This window comes from Oreochromis aureus, linkage group 1 (genome assembly GCF_013358895.1).
Source record: "Oreochromis aureus strain Israel breed Guangdong linkage group 1, ZZ_aureus, whole genome shotgun sequence".
Lineage (NCBI taxonomy): Eukaryota > Metazoa > Chordata > Actinopteri > Cichliformes > Cichlidae > Oreochromis > Oreochromis aureus.
The window spans coordinates 4,118,654-4,136,121 of NC_052942.1; the positions used below are offsets into that span (position 1 = coordinate 4,118,654).

Below are 17,468 nucleotides of genomic sequence, written 5' to 3' on the forward strand. Positions count from 1 at the left end.
CAAAAAAAAAAGTTTTGATGCCAGCTACATCCTTGGAAAAGGTGTGTAATTCCAGAGACAGAGAAAAAAAAGTCAGCCAATGTTAAGTTAATTGGCAACAGGTCAGTTAGAAGAACTGGTATAAAAATGCATATGAGTCCCTCTGATGGAAAATGGTTGCCTGTTACCCCTGCAACAGAATGTTGACCTGCACAGGGTGTACACTGCCTCTTGCCCCATGGTAGCTGGGATAGGCTAATAAGGATGAGTGGAAGAAAGTGGATATATTTTTATTTCTTCTGGAGGGTGGGGGGAGAGAAGAAGAATATTGACAAAGAATTCTACAAGGCGACCCATGTTTAAAGAGTCTGGCAATCACACGGGTAGAAGAAGAGGAAGCTCCAGAAACAGCATAATGTGACTATGATTACACTGTTTTCAGTGCAATCAAAGTCAATCAAAGAAGACACTGAGTTAAAGAGTTGTCCTTGCCGCAACAAGGACAACACTGCTGATGAACCAGAGGAACTCATACCCGAGGTTGAAGGTACACACTTGCAGCACAGATACACGGTAGCATACAGCCTTTGTTCGCATTAGTTATTTCCTATCTTGAAGATTCACATGCCACACACTCAGTAGTTAAGGGCAGGGCAGTTTCAACTCTTCCAAAGGTTAGTGGCAACTATTCACTTTGTCAGGACACATGGTAAGAGAAAGCTTCATTGTACCACTTATGATGGTACAATGATGAATTGGGGATAACTTTTAAACAACAAAAACTTGAATAGAAGTGAAGTGAACTGCAAGTTGCTGGAGCAAGTACTGGGCCACTAGTCTGATCAGGGACAACTACAGCCATGGATCCAGATGGGGGACACAGCAGAGAGCAAGCTTGGGAAGTTGACCTTCATATGTATTGATTCATATTTTTGTACACAGTCACCACTTCCATTGAAAGACTGGAAAGCTGCAGCTCTTCCTCCTTGCTACAGTCAGATTTTCACTGCACAGCATACGCTGTGTTGTTTAGCTTGTGTTTGGGAGTTTTGTCCTTGGAATGAACCAGGTTTTGTCTGAGTGTGTGGCTGGGATGTCGTTCTTGGAGAAGTTTCTCTGATAAACCTGCTATGTAAGGCATGACAGTGTTGTTCCGTTTGTCAGTCTGATTCTCCCTATTTGGTGTCTGACCTTCTTTACTGTGCATCTTCGCTGATTTGATGAAGGCCCAGTTGGGATAACATGTCTGTGTTCCTTTTCTTTCTCTTATGCCTTAGAGGGAACATTTTCTGCCAGGTGTTGAAGAGTCCTGTCACCCTACGTTTGTGTTCCAGGGTAGGTACTGGTCTGTGTGTGTGGGCTTCCAGTAAACTTCAGTGTTGAGGTTTCCATTGTCGTCGATATGGACAAAGACACGGCAATTTTTTTTATTTTTTAGATGGATTATCATGGAATGTAATTATTTTTGTGGTTTAAAACTACTGTCTAGATGAGTGACTAGACAGTTGATAATATAAAGGTGATGAAGAATATTTTACCTTTCATAAGAGAGGCAGAGATTAATAATAACTAATGCTTAAATGCAGAATGGTGCATAAACACATAGTGAGTAAAATGGTGAGAGGAGAAGAAACACTCAGCTCCTGATCCAGCACTAACTAAAGCCCTATGCTGGTTCCACAGAAGAGGGGCATGAAAGCTGAATGCTCTGCCTCCCATTCTGCTTTTACAAACCCTACAAGTAGGCCCCCAGTCTGAGAGTAAAATGCTCTATTGGGGTGATACAGTACTATAAGGTCATTAAGATAAGATGATTACCAAAGATATTTTATTTAAGGAGCAGGATATTAAATTCAATTCTGTATTCATCAGGGAGCCAGTGAAGGGAAGCCAAATAGGAGAACTGTGCTTGGGGAGGGAGACAGATTAACTACAGATGTAATACTGTGACAGCCTTCGAATTTGAAGTTCCCAACACCCCCTCAATTAAAGATAGCCTAGGAAATGTGATTTTTATATTTGTCAACAGCAAAAAAACAATTAAGGGGAAATAATCCTAAAAAGGCTGTAAACAGCAGGTCTGTTCAATAGTTTAGTTCCAAAGGGTCACTTCCCTGTTCACTTGTTCCCCTTTTGGCAACAAGGGAACAGCCAACGAGTAGTCCTTCTTCCTCTGCACAGCAGCTCCTCCCAGTACTGCTTCCTGATCCACTCTGTGGTACTAGACAGAAACAAACAAAGACTGGTACTTTTGTTTTAAACAAACTGCATTACAGACATCCCAGCTGATACCAACTATGGATATCACTCTCAAAAACAGATTTAAATGGTGCTTTATTGGCATGACAGTTTATAAAAACTGTATTTACAATCTGTGAATGCTCAAACTACTAACTTGGTTTATTATAATTGCCACTGAAAGATGGTGAAAGCTATAATCTAAGGCTAAGGCTACATCTTTGCAGTGTTGTGATTGCAGCCATTTTCCATCTCTCTGTGAACAGCACTAATCGGTGGTCATGAGAAACTTTCTTGACGCATGCTCGTCATCCAAGTTAATCCCTGAAAATCCCAGAAATCTGATTGGAAGAATGGGATAGAAGTCACTTCTTCAGCGCTTCTTTGTAACTGTTCACTTGGATCACACTCCACACCACAGGGTGGCGGTAATTCACTGTGTTGTTTCTTGCCAAACACCAATAAACGCGAAGAAGGAGCAGGCGCAGGCATGTCTGCAGACAGTGTCCCCGTACAGACAGCTGAAAATGCAAACGCAGGTTAGTAATGAAGTCATTCTTAAAGATACCAACATCGTTTCGGTTTGGTTCCTGTAATTTTTTTAATGATAGCTGTACGTACGTAGGTGCCGTATTTTCTCTGCTGTTTCTCAAAGTGTTCGCCATATTGCTGGGGGCAGCCAGCAGTCTGTGCACAAAAGAAACCGTCACAAGTTCTAAAATCAAGCGATTTCTAAGCGTTTCGTGTGGTTTGCTTTGCTTTGTTGTCTTGTCCATGTTTGACTGACACATGCGGACCGATCATTTACTGTCTGGCTGTGCTGCGCACCATTAATGCGCAAAAAATAAAGACAGTCGAGGAGGACGCCAGCTGCAATAATGTAACCGCAGATACAGACTGGCAGCTTTGCCTTGGTTGTTAAACTGAAAGTGTGAATGGCTGATTGAGGCAGGCTGTTAAAAGCGTTACACAAGAACCAGGCTGGTTACAAAGACTTTGTGCTGCTGCTGTTGTTTGGGTTGCTGTGATAACACAGCTGTTGTTACACATGATTGAAGTGTAAAGACGCCTCTGTGACAGCACAGCAGTCTAAGGTGATGCTGACCCCTCACTATATCATGACTTAGTATTAGTTATGATGTTATTAAACACTGAGAGCATTCAGAGTTGTAAGAGAGTTACATTGACTTGATGCGATGGCAGATTGTCTTCACAGCTTCAGATAGTCTTGTCTTTAAAGAGCTTAAGGTCTGTCTCCTCTGAACCTTGTAAGGTTGGGTGTCGGTACAATAAAGAGACAAATGATCTTTCCCATATTCCAGTACCGGGGAACGGTACCAGGTGAGCGGCGCGGGCCCGGTCCAGTCAGCTGAGCGAGGGAGGCCCAGGCCGGACTATCACAATGCAGACCTCAGTGTAACTACACATTTGGTGGAGGCAGCAAACAGCAATTTGTATGGCGTGGAAGTTTGCAGTGTAGTAAACACTGGGCTTTCCAGGAAATGAAATTAGAAATTAGGAAGTAATTTCAAATTGAGCTTTACTTTCCCTGCAGTGGCCAGCTGCTTTCACACCCTCTGACCCAAATCCTTTCTATCTGTGGGTTTAAAAGCTGCAGCAAAAAACTGAATCGTTAGAAACAGCTAAAGACGCTGACTGACTAGTTGGGTTTTTTTTTTAAAGAAATGTTATTGGACTCTTGCGAAAAGGTCTAAATAAAAAGTCAGTTTTGTAGTTACATGTGTGAAAGTACTAACTTAACGTTAGTAGTTAATGATATTTGGAGAGCTCAGTGTCAGTCTGGTATCCCGGTCAGTGATGGAGACAGGCAGCATCATCCCTGCAGCACAGTTTTAGAGAAGGATTACTAAATCAAACATGCTTGTAAGGCTGAAAAAACTTTGAGCTTCTTGCCTGTGAAACTTAGGCCTGCTTCTTTCATTCAAACATCTAATGAAGTCTGGCATTTTATACTGTATAGGAATGCCTCACAATAGCCCAGCTAGCTAAGCAGGTACAGACAAGTTACTAAATTCTTGATGTGATTTACATGATGTTGCGTTCCATGAATACTTCTGTTTGTGTCAGTTTTTAAAGTCATCTTTGTCCGTTTCAGGAAACAAGAGGATACCGTGTCCATTGCACGCCTGTAAGAGAGTGTACAGCGACACAAGTGCTCTGGAGAGCCACATCAAAGATCATGACATCCCGGCTCAGTCTCTACCTGGTGAGGTCCTGCACTCCATCTGTGGACATAAACAAATAAGGTTGTGGCTGGAAAAAACCCAGTATTGATTATGGCGCATAATAAAAGCAAACATGGTTTATTGCTATCAGTCTCCAGTCCTGAAAGGTGCTTTCCATCAAAACATGTTTTTGTGTTCATGATATGAAACTTGGTATCATTTCTTCAGACAGTGTGACTGAAGCCTGTTGTTTGCTGTAACACGTGTGGCGGTGATGGCTGTACTGTGGACGTGCTGTTGTCTGCTGTAATTCACATGTCATGGATTACTGGGACTCTTAAAGTAACTGGTCATCATTAATAGTTAACAGTCTGAGTTTTGTTGTTGTTCACGGCTGTGGTTTTTTTCAGTGAGACTTTTCGCACCCTCTCCGTGTTGTTTTCTATTTGTTATGTTGCTGTAGAATAAAGTGTAACCGAACCCTGAAAACACTCAAATAATGTTCAAGTGTTTGACAATGTTTTTCCTGTTCAGACGTACACCACTGTAGTCCGAAGTTATTCCTCTAATAAATGCTGGTGCTATTAAATGATAGATACTCAAATGTTATTTAAACCATAGTGATAAAAAAAGAGCATAGGGAATAAGCAGAAACTAACAATGGTGATGTAATAAGAGAAGTAAGGAACCCATCAGATAACCTGCTGACTCATGGTTCTGCAAATGTGTCGGACAGAGGGGGGAGGGGTTTTCACCCAGTACCCTGATAGTTATATTCTAAATGTCAGATCATAGCTGAACACCACAAATCTTGCCTTACAGTTTTTGCATGTTCCTTAATCTTATTAATCTTATTAAACATCTCCTGTGAAGATGTTTAATAAGATTATGACAAAGGTTGTATCAGATGACAAACACTATTTTTGATCTCCTCAGGTAAAGTGCTGCTGTGCTCTACTGTTGGCTGCGGTGGTTCTTTCTCCAACATGCAGAAACTGATGGAGCACATGAGGCATCATCACAAACCCAACATTTTCTTCCAGTGAGTTGGCCTGTGTTCTCCTGATGTGCCGATGTGCTGTCAGTGAGCGGTAAACATGTTTACAATCGTCTGGCTTCTCTTTCTGCAGGTGTGAAAGCTGTCGCACTAAGTTGCGCTCATACCGTGGCCTGCTGACTCACCTGCACACCTGTTCTAAAGTCACACGGGGTAAAACGAAGCCTGCTGAACAGACACTCCCTCAGCCTGCTGCTGTTACCAACCCAAAACCCACAGACCAGCACCTCCCACGGCTGGAGTCGGTGTCCGCACCCCAGCAACTGCCGCCTCAAATCCCAAACCCAGATGGAGCCATCCACCCTGCTGATCATCAGGCGCACTCCTCACCCCCACCTCTGCTAAGTTCCCCTATCTTGCCTCTCCAAGAAACCTCCTATCTTCAAAACATTAATGAAGCTCATACTTTGCCTAAGGAAAAAGCCCCTAACATGCCCTCATGTCTAAAGATGGATGGTCCAAAAGCAAGCGCTGACCCTCCTGAGTTCCAGGTTCAGCACCAGCCACAGACCAGGTCACCTGAGACCATCCATCCTGCTCCAGGATCAGCACCTCATTCTCCTCCTGGGTCATCAGCTATCTGGAAGAAGAGTCCTGGTGAGTTTGGGTTCACTGCAGACTAGCAGCATGGGAACAGTTACGCCCAGCCCAGCGCAAGTGCAGCAGTAGTTAAATAAAGTTGTTTCCTGGATGATTATTGTTTTTGAAAGGATGATTAAAAATGGTCGCAGATGAAACCCATCAACTTTTGCAAAGCCTCAAAGTTATCCTGTGACGTTAGCATGCTTTTGACTGCTTTTTTGTAAGTTTAATCAGTGAACAAATAAAAAAACTCAGTTATTTGTTTTGTGCATTAGGTTTGGCCTGCAGCAGACGCATCCTTTGGGAGCACACCAGGGGACGTTACACATGTGTACAGTGTGGCCACGTGGTAACCAACCGCAAGGAAATGACCCTGCACATCAGCAGTAAACACAGCAGCGTCAAAGCTGTAGAAGATACAGGGAGCTCTACTACTAACACTTAGTGTGGCAACTCTAGTTGTCTGTATGTGTCGAGGTTTTAGCCAGATTCTGAGCGCTGGCTGTGCACAGCAGGATTGACTCAGAGCGAAACACCCACAGGAGTAATGTGCATGTATTTGCTTGGGTAATGATGCTAAGAAAATTGTATATTACTGTTTCTGTAGAGCATCTAACATCTTCACCTCTTGAATAAAAGGTTCAGAAGTTTTTGTGAAAGTTTTTGTTTAAATATCTGACTTTTGGGTCACTTCTAGTACAAACAAGAAGACCACAGAGAAGACTGATGGATGTAGTGAAGGAGGACATGCAGAGGGTTGGCGTGCCATGACAGGCAGATGTGGCAAACCCTAAAGAAAAGCTGAAAGAAGAAGAGGAGTGCAATAGTTTTAAATCACTAAACCCTGTGCAGCGAATGAACCTGAGTTAACTTCAGTAGTTACTTCCTCCAAACCATCAGCTTGTCTTTTAAACTCCATTCATGCAAGACTGTGTGTTTATACACCTATCTGCATGTAATCATTAGTTATTATTAATCTTTGGCTCTCTACCATAGTGTTGTTTGTCTTGTCTCTCACCCCCAGCCACTTCTTACTGTTTAAAGGGAGTTTTTCCTTCCCACTCTCGCCAAGTGCTTTCTCATAAGGGGTTATCTCTATTGTTGTAGGGTTTTTACCTTACAATATCAAACACCTTGAGCTCACTGTTCTTGTGATTTGGTGCTGTATAAATAAACTTGAATTGAATTTGTTCGATCCTTGGCTGCTCCAGTCTGCATGCCAAATATCCTTTGACAATATAGGGAACCCAAGTTGCTCTTTGATGCATCCAAAAGCACTTGTGAATAGAAAAAGTGCTTGTATGAATGGGTAAATGAGGCAAGTTGTATAAAGTGCTTTTAGTCTACAGGTAGAGTAGTAAAGCTCCTTATAAAAAAAAAAAACAGTCAACTTGATTACAAATCCAAGAGCGGATCGAATATTCTACAGTAATAGCTGTGCACTGCACATGTGTCACACTCCCATCGCCAACAGGTGTTTAACACAAGTCCCAGAACTGCTCCTTTTTAATAAATGTCCAGCTGCCAGAAGGGTGGGTGGTGTGGACACTTAAGCTTTTTTGAAATTTTGTAGGTGGCACTGTTGGGCAAATTTGCAACATCCAATGAAAAGTGTTAACCTGAAAAGTTCACATCACATTCAAGGTATGTGCTAAATTTCCTGACCTTTTAAGCTTTCCAAACCCCTTAATTATCATGTCACCAGGGTGCACCATTACATGAAAACAATTTTCATGTCAAAGCATCATTAAAACCCGATGTACATAAACTAAACATAAACTAAACACCTCCTTAAGGCTTTTCATGTCCAAAGTTTAGGTTGCTGAAGTGTAACCACCTTGAAGCTATACCTTAAAGTGTAAAACATGATATTTTCTGTTCCTACTAAGTGGAGATGTGATGATTGTTAAATACTCCAAATAAAAAATGTGTTCAGGGGCAAGGTATTAAAATAAAAATGTCATCGCATATGATCGAAATTTGTTGTGGCGCCACAGATTCACCCTATGGCCCAGGTCTGTAGTGTACACTGAACAATTATTCAAGATTCAAGAGCTTTATTGTCAGTAAAGCAGTATACAAAGTATACAGTGTACTGAAATGCTGTTTCACCTCAACGACCCCGTGGTGCATTTATAAGTATATAAAAGATATATCTCCAAGAGATATAAAACTAGGAATTACAAATAAATAAATTAATAATAAATAAATTACATGCTCAATTTCGGTAAAATTAAGGGATAAAAAGATACTAATTACTAACTATACAACACTATACAAATCTAACTGTACGATAAACAAAGACAGGACAGATACAATACAAAGTGGATTGTGCAGAAGGTATTGAATACCACGTTCAAGTTATTATCAGGATATTATAGACGAGACATGACAAAGACGCAAAATGTGCAAATATAGTATAGTATAATTATAATATAATTATAACGTTTATCGGATGAAAAGTTTGGAAATAGTAAAATTGGCACCAGAGTTTTATCTTCATTTCAAAATATTGGACTTCCTGTTTGGTTTGATCAAGGAGCCCAGAGGCTTTTGTGTCCCTCTTTGCTTGTTACATGTGTACCATGTTTCATTCATGTAGCTCAAACTACGTGTCCGTAGTACTTCATTATAGCCTGCATAGGTGGCGCTCTAGAGCCATTTTGAAACGCCCATGTCCCAAACAATGACGTATCTGTGTATTTAAGCACGTTTAGGCCCCAGAAAGTCGATTAATTTGCCTGAAAAACAATAACAACGATAAAGGGAGCAGTGCTCGTGGGGTAATAATAGTAGACTGTAGTAGTCATCCTGGATTTACTTTGAAATTCTCCACCGGTCTGCGATGCCGGCCGGACTCTTTTGACACGCCCCTCCCGTCTTGTGACCGGCAGACTTCACAGCGAATCACAGGGTACCATCTGGAAACATGGCGTCTGGCTTTCTGTGGAGATGTGCGGTGCTTCTGCTCTGTACACACATCCTTTGTGTTGTAGAGACCGAGACTAAAGAAAAGGCCAAGAAAAAGAAGGACATCCGAGACTACAATGATGCTGACATGGCACGGCTCCTGGAACAGTGGGAGGCAAGTTTTCCCATTCGGACAACCTTCAGATGTTAGCAGCTGTTAGCCGCTGGCTAGGTGTCATGAGAGAACATTAGCCCAGCTGAGTGTTTAACTGATATATTGGTGGAAGTGCTAGGGATTACTTTTAGATGCTGCACTCTTTCGTCGCTACAGAAAGACTAAACACCACAGTTACTATAAGAAAGAGACGTGGCACACATTCCACAGTGGGAGAGATGGGGGTATTCTTTCCAGAGGAAGTTATTTTAGGGTAAACTCCACAAGAGGTTATTATAATTTCACTGGTTATTCAATACATACAGTTTTTTTTGGTCCCGGTGATCCTTTTAAAATGTTTATTTATTTTTCAATAGCAGTTTTTCCTTTTCACTGTCGCCAAGTGCTTGCTCATAGGGGTCATTTGATTGTTGGGGTTTTCTGTTATTGTACCTTTACCTTACTGTATTAAGCACCTTGAGGCGACTGCTGTTGTGCTTTGGTGTTAAATAAATCAAACTGAATTGAAAGTAAGCCAGCAGTCTGATAGCAAAGTGCTCTATTGAGTAATATGAAGTTATCCACATTGTAAAAGACTGAGTGTATAGATATAGGTTAGCTTAAATATATGATTGTCCCTTTTGCTTAGCTTGATGTTAGTGTCAGTCATCCTACTTTTCAGTAGGAGGTACCTCCTACTTTCCGTCTGAAATGATCACTAAATGATAGAATGAGTCATCCTATTTCCGAATATTCCGTTCGGCCTCATTTAAACCAGTTATTTTAGGGAAAAAAACCTATGACTAAAAAAATAAGAGTACCACTTGTTTAAAAAACAAAACAAAACTCAACATCATCTAAATATTTGTGCCTGTAGTGCAGGGGTGGGGGATGTCCAGGCCTCAAGGTACCCTGCAGGGTTTAGATATCACCCTGGTTCAACACACCCGGATCAAATTATTAGTTCATTACCAGGCCTTTGGAGAGCTTCATGGCATGTTGAGGAGGTAATTTAGCCATTTAAATAAGCTGTGTTGGATCAAGGACACCTCAGCTCTTGAGGCCTGGTCCACACCTGCTATAGTGTGAGAGTGGAAAGTATAAAATATTTTCCAGTATTAGCCGCTGTTGTCATTTGTTTTTTTGTTTTTTTTTCTCTCTGTGTGGTTTAATAGGCAGACGATGACATTGAGGAAGGTGACCTTCCAGAGCACAAAAGGTCTCCTCCTCCCATCGACTTCTCTAAGGTGAACCCCTCCAAACCAGAGGAGCTTCTTAAGATGTCCAAGAAAGGCCGAACTCTGATGGTTTTTGCCACAGTTTCAGGAGATCCTACGGAGAAAGAGACGGAGGAGATCACAGGGCTGTGGCAGGGCAGCCTTTTCAATGCCAACTTTGATGTTCAGAGGTATTTCCTTTCTAACCTTGTTTCGTTTTTTGTTTCTTGTTTTGTTTTTTGTTCTTGTCGTTTGTGTGGGAGTGATTTCTATTTGTAGAGCAGTAACAAACAAACTGTGTTCACTGACAGTCATTTTCAGAACAGTTCGAAAGCCCATTCGGTGATACTGATCAATACTGAAGCATTTATTTATTTATTTATATTCCAGAATTATCATCACCCTGCCTAATTCATCTCACAGATCTAACATTATCTACAGCTACTTTCAGTACCATTGATACTCATTTAGTGTTTTTCTCCAATTGATCTTTCTGAGTTAACTTCAATAATTAATTCCTCCAAACCATCAACGTGTCTTTTAGACCCCATTCCTACAAAACTGCTCAAAGAAGTCCTGCCATTAATTAATTCTTCAATCTTAAATATGATCAACCTATCTCTAATAATCAGCTATGTACCACAGGCCTTCAAGCTGGCTGTAGTTAAACCTTTACTTAAAAAGCATCTCTAGACCCAGCTGTCTTAGCTAATTATAGGCCAATCTCCAACCTTCCTTTCATATCAAACATCCTTGAAAGAGTAGTTGTCAAACAGCTAACAGATCATCTGCAGAGGAATGGCTTATTTGAAGAGTTTCAGTCAGGTTTCAGAGCTCATCACAGCACAGAAACAGCTTTAGTGAAGGTTACAAATGATCTTCTTATGGCCTCTGACAGTGGACTCATCTCTGTGCTTGTCCTGCTAGACCTCAGTGCTGCGTTCGATACTGTCGACCATAATATCCTATTAGAGCGATTAGAACATGCTGTAGGTATTACAGGTACTGCACTGCAGTGGTTTGTATCTTATCTATCTAATAGACTCCAATTTGTACATGTAAATGGGGAGTCCTCTTCACACACTAAGGTCAATTATGGAGTTCTACAGGGTTCAGTGGTAGGACCAGATAAAAAAAGAGGTTATTGTACTCAGTCTTAAAAATCTCAGAAATATGGTATCTAACCAGATTCTTACTCTGGATGGCATTACCTTGGCCTCCAGTAACACTGTGAGGAACCTTGGAGTCATTTTTGACCAGGATATGTCTTTCAATGCACATATTAAACAAATATGTAGGACTGCTTTCTTCCATCTGCGCAGTATCTGTAAAATTAGAAATATCCTGTCTCAGAGTGATGCTGAAAAACTAGTAAATGCATGTATTCTTCTTTTCTCTGGCTTCCTGTTAAATCCAGAATTGAATTTATAATCCTTCTCCTTAATTAACATATCTTCTGTAATCAGACCCCATCTTATCTTAATGACCTTGTAGTACCATATCACCCTATTAGAGCACTTCGCTCTCACACTGCAGGCCTACTTGTTGTTCCTAAAGTATTTAAAAGTAGAATGGGAGGCAGAGCCTTCAGTTTTCAGGCCCCTCTTCTGTGGAACCAGCTTCCAGTTTGGATTCGGGAGACAGACACTATCTCTACTTTTAAGATTAGGCTTCAAACTTTCCTTTTTGCTAAAGCATATAGTTAGGGCTGGACCAGGTGAGCCTGAATCCTCCTTTAGTTACACTGCAATAACACTGGGGATGGGGCTTCCCATGATGCATTCAGTGTTTCTTCTTCCCTCACACCTCTCCCCCAAATGGTCGCAGCAGATGGCCCCGCCCCTCCCTGAGCCTGGTTCTGCTGGAGGTTTCTTTCTGTTAAAAGGGAGTTTTTCCTTCCCACTGTCGTCAAAGTGCTTGCTCAGAGTGGGTCGTCCAATAGTTGGGGTTTTCTTTGCATTATTGTAGGGCCTACCTTACAATACAAAGGGCCTTGAGGCAACTGCTGTTGTGATTTGGTGCTATATAAATAAAACTGAATGTTTCCTCTTGCAGGTTCGTGGTCGGCTCCAACAGGGTGATCTTCATGCTGCGAGACGGTAGTTTGGCCTGGGAGGTGAAAGACTTCCTTGTGGCTCAAGAGCGCTGTGTAGATGTTACTGTAGAGGGACAGGTGTTTCCAGGGAAGGCTGCCAACAAGGATGATGCCAAATACAAGCAGCAGAATGAGGTCAACACTAAGAGAAAGAGCAAGAAGAAAACGGAGAGGAAGAAGCCTGATTTGGAGGGAAACCGTGCAAACTCTCTGAAACAGGAGCTCTGATGAGGTTGTGAGTTAGTAATTAACCTTGTGGTCTCATAAATGATGCTTCCCACATCCACTCTGTGAGCAGTGAACTGGTGAGGGCCCTCTGGACCACCTGGAGATGTGGAGAGATGAGTGGACCAATGAATTCTGATGGGTAACATCACCTTCACTGCTCAGCTGGAATTGTCACTCTTTGTCTGAGTGGTAACAAACTTTCAGATCATTTTTAATGGAAGCCATATTGATTTCTGTTAAATCATCACCAGATCAAAAGGAGCACATACATTTATTGTTAAAAAGGTACTCCACATGAGCACTGTCAAACATTTAATCTTTTGTATCCATGATTGGCTGTGGAATTATTTTTGTGTGGTGCAGGCATGGAGGCACAGATCACACTGTCCTGTCCTCATGTGTTTGTAGCATCCACATTTTCTATTTGATTTGATGAGAAAATAAACTTTTGATATCTTTGACTTCCACTGTGAAAACATTGCATTCAGTAAGAAGTGCAGACTTGCTTTCGATTGAGAGGCATACGTGCAGATATGTACAGCAGCGGTCCCCAACCCCCGGACCGGTACTGATCCGTGAGTTGTTTGGTACCGGGCTGCGAGGTTTGAGGCTCGGGTGTGAAATTTATGGTTTTCAGGGATTTTATCATTAATTCGGTTTCCCTGGGTCTTTTCCCGTGTTGTAGTTGTGTATCTTATTTTGAAAGAAATATTTATGCATTGCCATAGCGACCAGATAGCATTAAGGGGCAGAGAGGACGATGTTACTCTCAATGTTGTGGGCGCATTTCAGGAGGATGCTGCTAATAAAGTTACACAATTACACAGTGATATTGTGTTATATTATTTATATGCGTTTACAAAATACCACAGTTTCTGTCTTGGGTGTATCATTTTATTTTGTTGTATTTATCCGCGACACCTTTTTCATACCTGTTAAGATAAGATAACCTTTATTAGTCCCACACGTGGGAAATTTGTTTTGTCACAGCAGGAAGTGGACAGTGCAAAAGTTATATAGCAAAATTAGAATACAATAAGAATAAAATACTGTACACAACTGTACAGAATAGAATAAAATAAAATACTATATACAGTAGAATAAATAGAATAAAATATACAATAGGATAAAATATTGTCAAATGTTAAAATATTGTCTGACATTAAACTGGTCTTTGGTGCAAAAACGGTTGGGGACTGCTGATGTACAGTACAGCCACGTGATGATGCTGCTGATACCAGCATAAACAAACTGAGCAGGACTTGAAACCAAAGTTTAAGTAAAAGCTACTGACAGTACATTGTAATTAAAGCTTTGGCCAACAGAGGGCACACAAGCTTTTTGTGTCGGTATACATGAAATGGATCCTAAAAGGCATAAAGCTGTCACTGGGTGAGAGGCAGGTTGTGTATATATCAGTAGAGACTTTATTCACAAAACAGGCTAAAATTAGCAGAACTGTGGGGATGTCATGTGGATGGTGCAGCTGCAACTCAGCTATTACATATTACTCTTCAGTACCATTATTGTGGCCTTGATCTTAAAATGTGCAATCAGTCTGATTTGGTGGTTTTTTTTTTTTTTTTTGGTTTTTTTTTTTAAGCAATAAAATTATATTTTGTTCATTCACTTGGATCCCAGTTAACGTCCACGCTGTGGTTGCTAGTCACGCCGGGGGCCACCGTGTTGCTGTTGGTTTAATCAGGGACACCGAGATATGAAGACAAATTGTCTTTATTTATGTACAAAAATCCTCAAACAAATTCAAATCATGGAGTTTCATCACTTTACAAGCCTAAGCCACTTATACAACACATCCATTTGGTGTACAGTTAAAACAAGGCAACTATACCAGGAGTCATATGCATGTATGCAATAAGTGGACCTATGATGGTTTCTTTTCCTACATCCAGTATACATACAGGACAGTAATAACATTACAACTCAAAACAAGTCCCTCGTAGATTTACATCAAGAGTGTCTGTACAATAAATAAGTATAAAATATATCTCTTAGCAACCTGTGGATCTTTAAAAACACATACATACATACAAAACGCTAAATTACTGCTACAACCTCCGAAAAAAGACCAGCTATTTCGGTAAAGGGAGAAGAATCGTTTTTTCTGGTCACATTGGAATCATTTTGAAGAGGGGGGAACGACACATTTAAAAACAACCTGATTAAACATTCAGTGGACTGCTCAATTTCATCTTTTATATCTTTATGGGCTTCTTGCTGGTTCATTCCAACTGACAGGCAGATGGATCGCAAACACTGACAAAAACAAAAAAAAACCCAAACCATCATTAGAAGACGACATCACAATATCAAGTGAGCGAGTGCTCGGAATGCAACAAAGCAAGTTAACCACCAGCTGGGATGCAAACCAGGAATGTTTTTGTTTCTTCTCTTCTTTTCTGTCATTCACCAGTTTAATTAAACGGAGCAGAACATTAGAATCACTCAACTGTTACACATCACAGGATGATTAATGATGCACATACATCACACATGTGCTTGAAAAGACAACTCAAACTTAGTATTTGCTCCAGAAACTGCCTAGTAACCGTGGCTGACATGAAGGTCTGCTGGAGAATTGTCCAGTAGTTCATAATGTACACATATCAACCAGGCTACAAAGCGCTGAACTGTATCCGAGTACCTCAGTACCTCCTGTCCTGTTAATAGAAGGACAGTTGTGTTGTTTGTAATCTGGCTTTAGTTGCCATGTGCATATATTAGAAATGATCTAACTGAAAAGCATCAGCATTACATATTTTGCAGCTTTGTTAATTACAACTTAATCTGGATGGCACCATGTTTTCCTCATTCAGATGTATGTATAGCTCTATTACAGACTTCCATATTGGCCCATATATATCAGAGTGCTGTCTCAGTACTCTGTGAAAAACTTTGTAACCAGTTAATTGTATACTGCTCTCCTTATCCAACCATTAACTGTCCCAGTGACACATACAAACAAGTATGAAATGAGTTCCAGTTATTTTGCAAGCAGTCACGAACCTCGGAAGGAACATGCTGTTCAGCTGCTAGACCAAAATGTGCCAATCAAAAACTGGCTTGTCTGTTAGTCTAATGACAATGTGCTGTCAGTGTGGCTGCTGTTGTGATTTAAACTAGTATTGAATCCCGTGTTGTCCTGTCTTTGAAATGGGAAACAATCATTTGGTGAAAGAAGAACTTGTTCATAGCGTTTGTGTTCCAAACGACTCCTAGAACAGCAATTCTAGCAGCTCACAGCCATATTCGATTAAATCCATGCAGTTGGGTCAGATTTAAAGATTTTAGCTGGGTGAAATAACATGTGAGCACAATGCCCAAATAACGCTCACAGGTGTGGCTAGTTTTAGCAGTGATCTACAATTTGTGCTGTTTTTTAAACATTTCAATGTCAAGTGCAAATAATAAGACTTTTTTTCACTACAGGTTGAACACTGATTTCTGTGCTAAAGCTCAAATCTGTGAAAGATTTATTTAAGATTTTTGGTTGTGTCAAAGACCTGATGACCTTTAGTTAAAGGGGCCAATCCCAGCTGCTGGGAGCAAACATATCAAAACACTGATTGTTAGTCTTAAAATTGGTAAGTGCCAAAAACCTTTTAAGGATTAAAGTTGGGGTCTGGTTGTGCTTTAGCCGTATGGAACAAGCAGGTTTTCAGAAATAGTTAGCTGTTGCTGTTCCAATGAAATCTTATACATGCACTTTGGCCTCTGTTACGAGCTTTTCCTCTTGTACAGGAAAATGTCCTAAAAAAGGAGTGAATGTTAGAGGTTAACTTCAGTTGGTCTCTTAACAACTATCAGGTTTGCAAAATCCAATGGTGACTTTAGCCAGCAAGCTAGCATTATGTAAACAAATCAATGTTGTTGGCAGTGTTCTGTCAGAAAAAAGATTCAATAGTGACCATCATCATCTATCATCACCTATTAATAGTTTCTACAGACAGCCACATTTGCGTAGACACCACTGGCTGTTCTGAACCACTGCCGCCATGAGCTGACCGCTAACATGGCTGCCAGAGCGGGTGTTATCACCTGACAGTTCATCACGGGCAGTGCTAGCTTTGTGAGGGGTGCCTCCACCTTTCACATACTTTCACATCATACTTTCTCATAATCAAACGCAGAATAAACACCACATGATCCTGGATCAGTGGCTTGGAGCAACTGACTGTAGTGTGCGTGTGTGTGTGACTTTGCATTTATGTTATTTTTGTGGGGGTGTTGTGTGTGTGTGTCAGTATCTCAGGGCCAAATAGTCACTTGGCTCGTCCTCCCCACTCTGACTGCCACTCATAGCTTCATCTTGTGGATCACAGGCACGGGCAAAACTTGATGGATCTTAGCTCGTTCGCTGTCCACCTCCAGATACACCCAGTCAGGGTGGTAGGAGCCCTTAAAGCCCACAAATGCCAGCTTATCTGCAGAAAAGCCAGATGACACCAATAAAAGAGATATAATTGGAGTACAAGGATGTTTTTTTTTTTTTTAGCATTTACACCTCCACAGGACGTCCTAAAGCTGATTACTGTTTCTAACATAATAATAATAATAATGATAATGATAACTTTATTTATAAAGCGCTTTCAAACAAAGTGCTGTACAACTATTTAAAACTAAAAAGATAAGTAAAATAAAAGCGATACATAGCAATACAGGTAAAAGACACAATACAAGTTAAAAACAGTAAAAATTGAAAAACTAAAAGCAATAGAATTAAGACATGTAAGATAGGGTGAACAAATGTGTCTTCAGCTTAGTTTTAAAAACCTCCACAGAGCATGCCTGCCGAATATCT

General features: G+C 40.8%; 3 protein-coding genes across 8 annotated transcripts in view; 2 read left to right on the forward strand and 1 right to left on the reverse strand.

Annotated features, from left to right (window-relative positions):
* Nucleotides 1-347: 347 nt before the first annotated feature.
* znf414 (zinc finger protein 414) lies at nucleotides 348-6,701 on the forward strand. Of its 3 annotated transcripts, none has more exons than XM_039622429.1 (6): nucleotides 348-526; nucleotides 1,257-1,314; nucleotides 4,334-4,444; nucleotides 5,340-5,445; nucleotides 5,534-6,057; nucleotides 6,318-6,701. In XM_039622429.1, the coding sequence occupies exons 1-6, from the start codon at nucleotides 494-496 to the stop codon at nucleotides 6,485-6,487; spliced, it is 1,002 nt and encodes a 333-aa protein (XP_039478363.1). In that variant the 5' UTR covers nucleotides 348-493; the 3' UTR covers nucleotides 6,488-6,701. The 3 variants fall into 3 exon arrangements, with proteins under 3 accessions (XP_039478363.1, XP_039478331.1, XP_031599999.1); XM_039622397.1 differs by lacking the exon at nucleotides 348-526 and adding an exon at nucleotides 2,639-2,756 and having other exon boundaries at nucleotides 1,052-1,314; XM_031744139.2 differs by lacking the exons at nucleotides 348-526; nucleotides 1,257-1,314 and adding an exon at nucleotides 2,505-2,756.
* A 2,237-nt stretch (nucleotides 6,702-8,938) lies between these two features.
* mesd (mesoderm development LRP chaperone) lies at nucleotides 8,939-13,113 on the forward strand. Its single transcript, XM_031744137.2, has 3 exons — nucleotides 8,939-9,127; nucleotides 10,282-10,514; nucleotides 12,379-13,113. The coding sequence occupies exons 1-3, from the start codon at nucleotides 8,972-8,974 to the stop codon at nucleotides 12,644-12,646; spliced, it is 657 nt and encodes a 218-aa protein (XP_031599997.1). The 5' UTR covers nucleotides 8,939-8,971; the 3' UTR covers nucleotides 12,647-13,113.
* Nucleotides 13,114-13,698: 585 nt separating this feature from the next.
* Nucleotides 13,699-17,468, reverse strand: part of LOC116323724 (cell migration inducing hyaluronidase 1) — a 195,401-nt gene continuing 191,631 nt past the window's right edge. For all 4 annotated transcript variants that reach the window (XM_039622636.1, XM_039622722.1, XM_039622579.1 and 1 more), the window contains one exon: nucleotides 13,699-17,091. In XM_039622636.1, coding sequence (XP_039478570.1) covers nucleotides 16,964-17,091 — 128 coding nt within the window. In that variant the 3' untranslated portion in view covers nucleotides 13,699-16,963. The remainder of the gene's footprint in view (nucleotides 17,092-17,468) is intronic.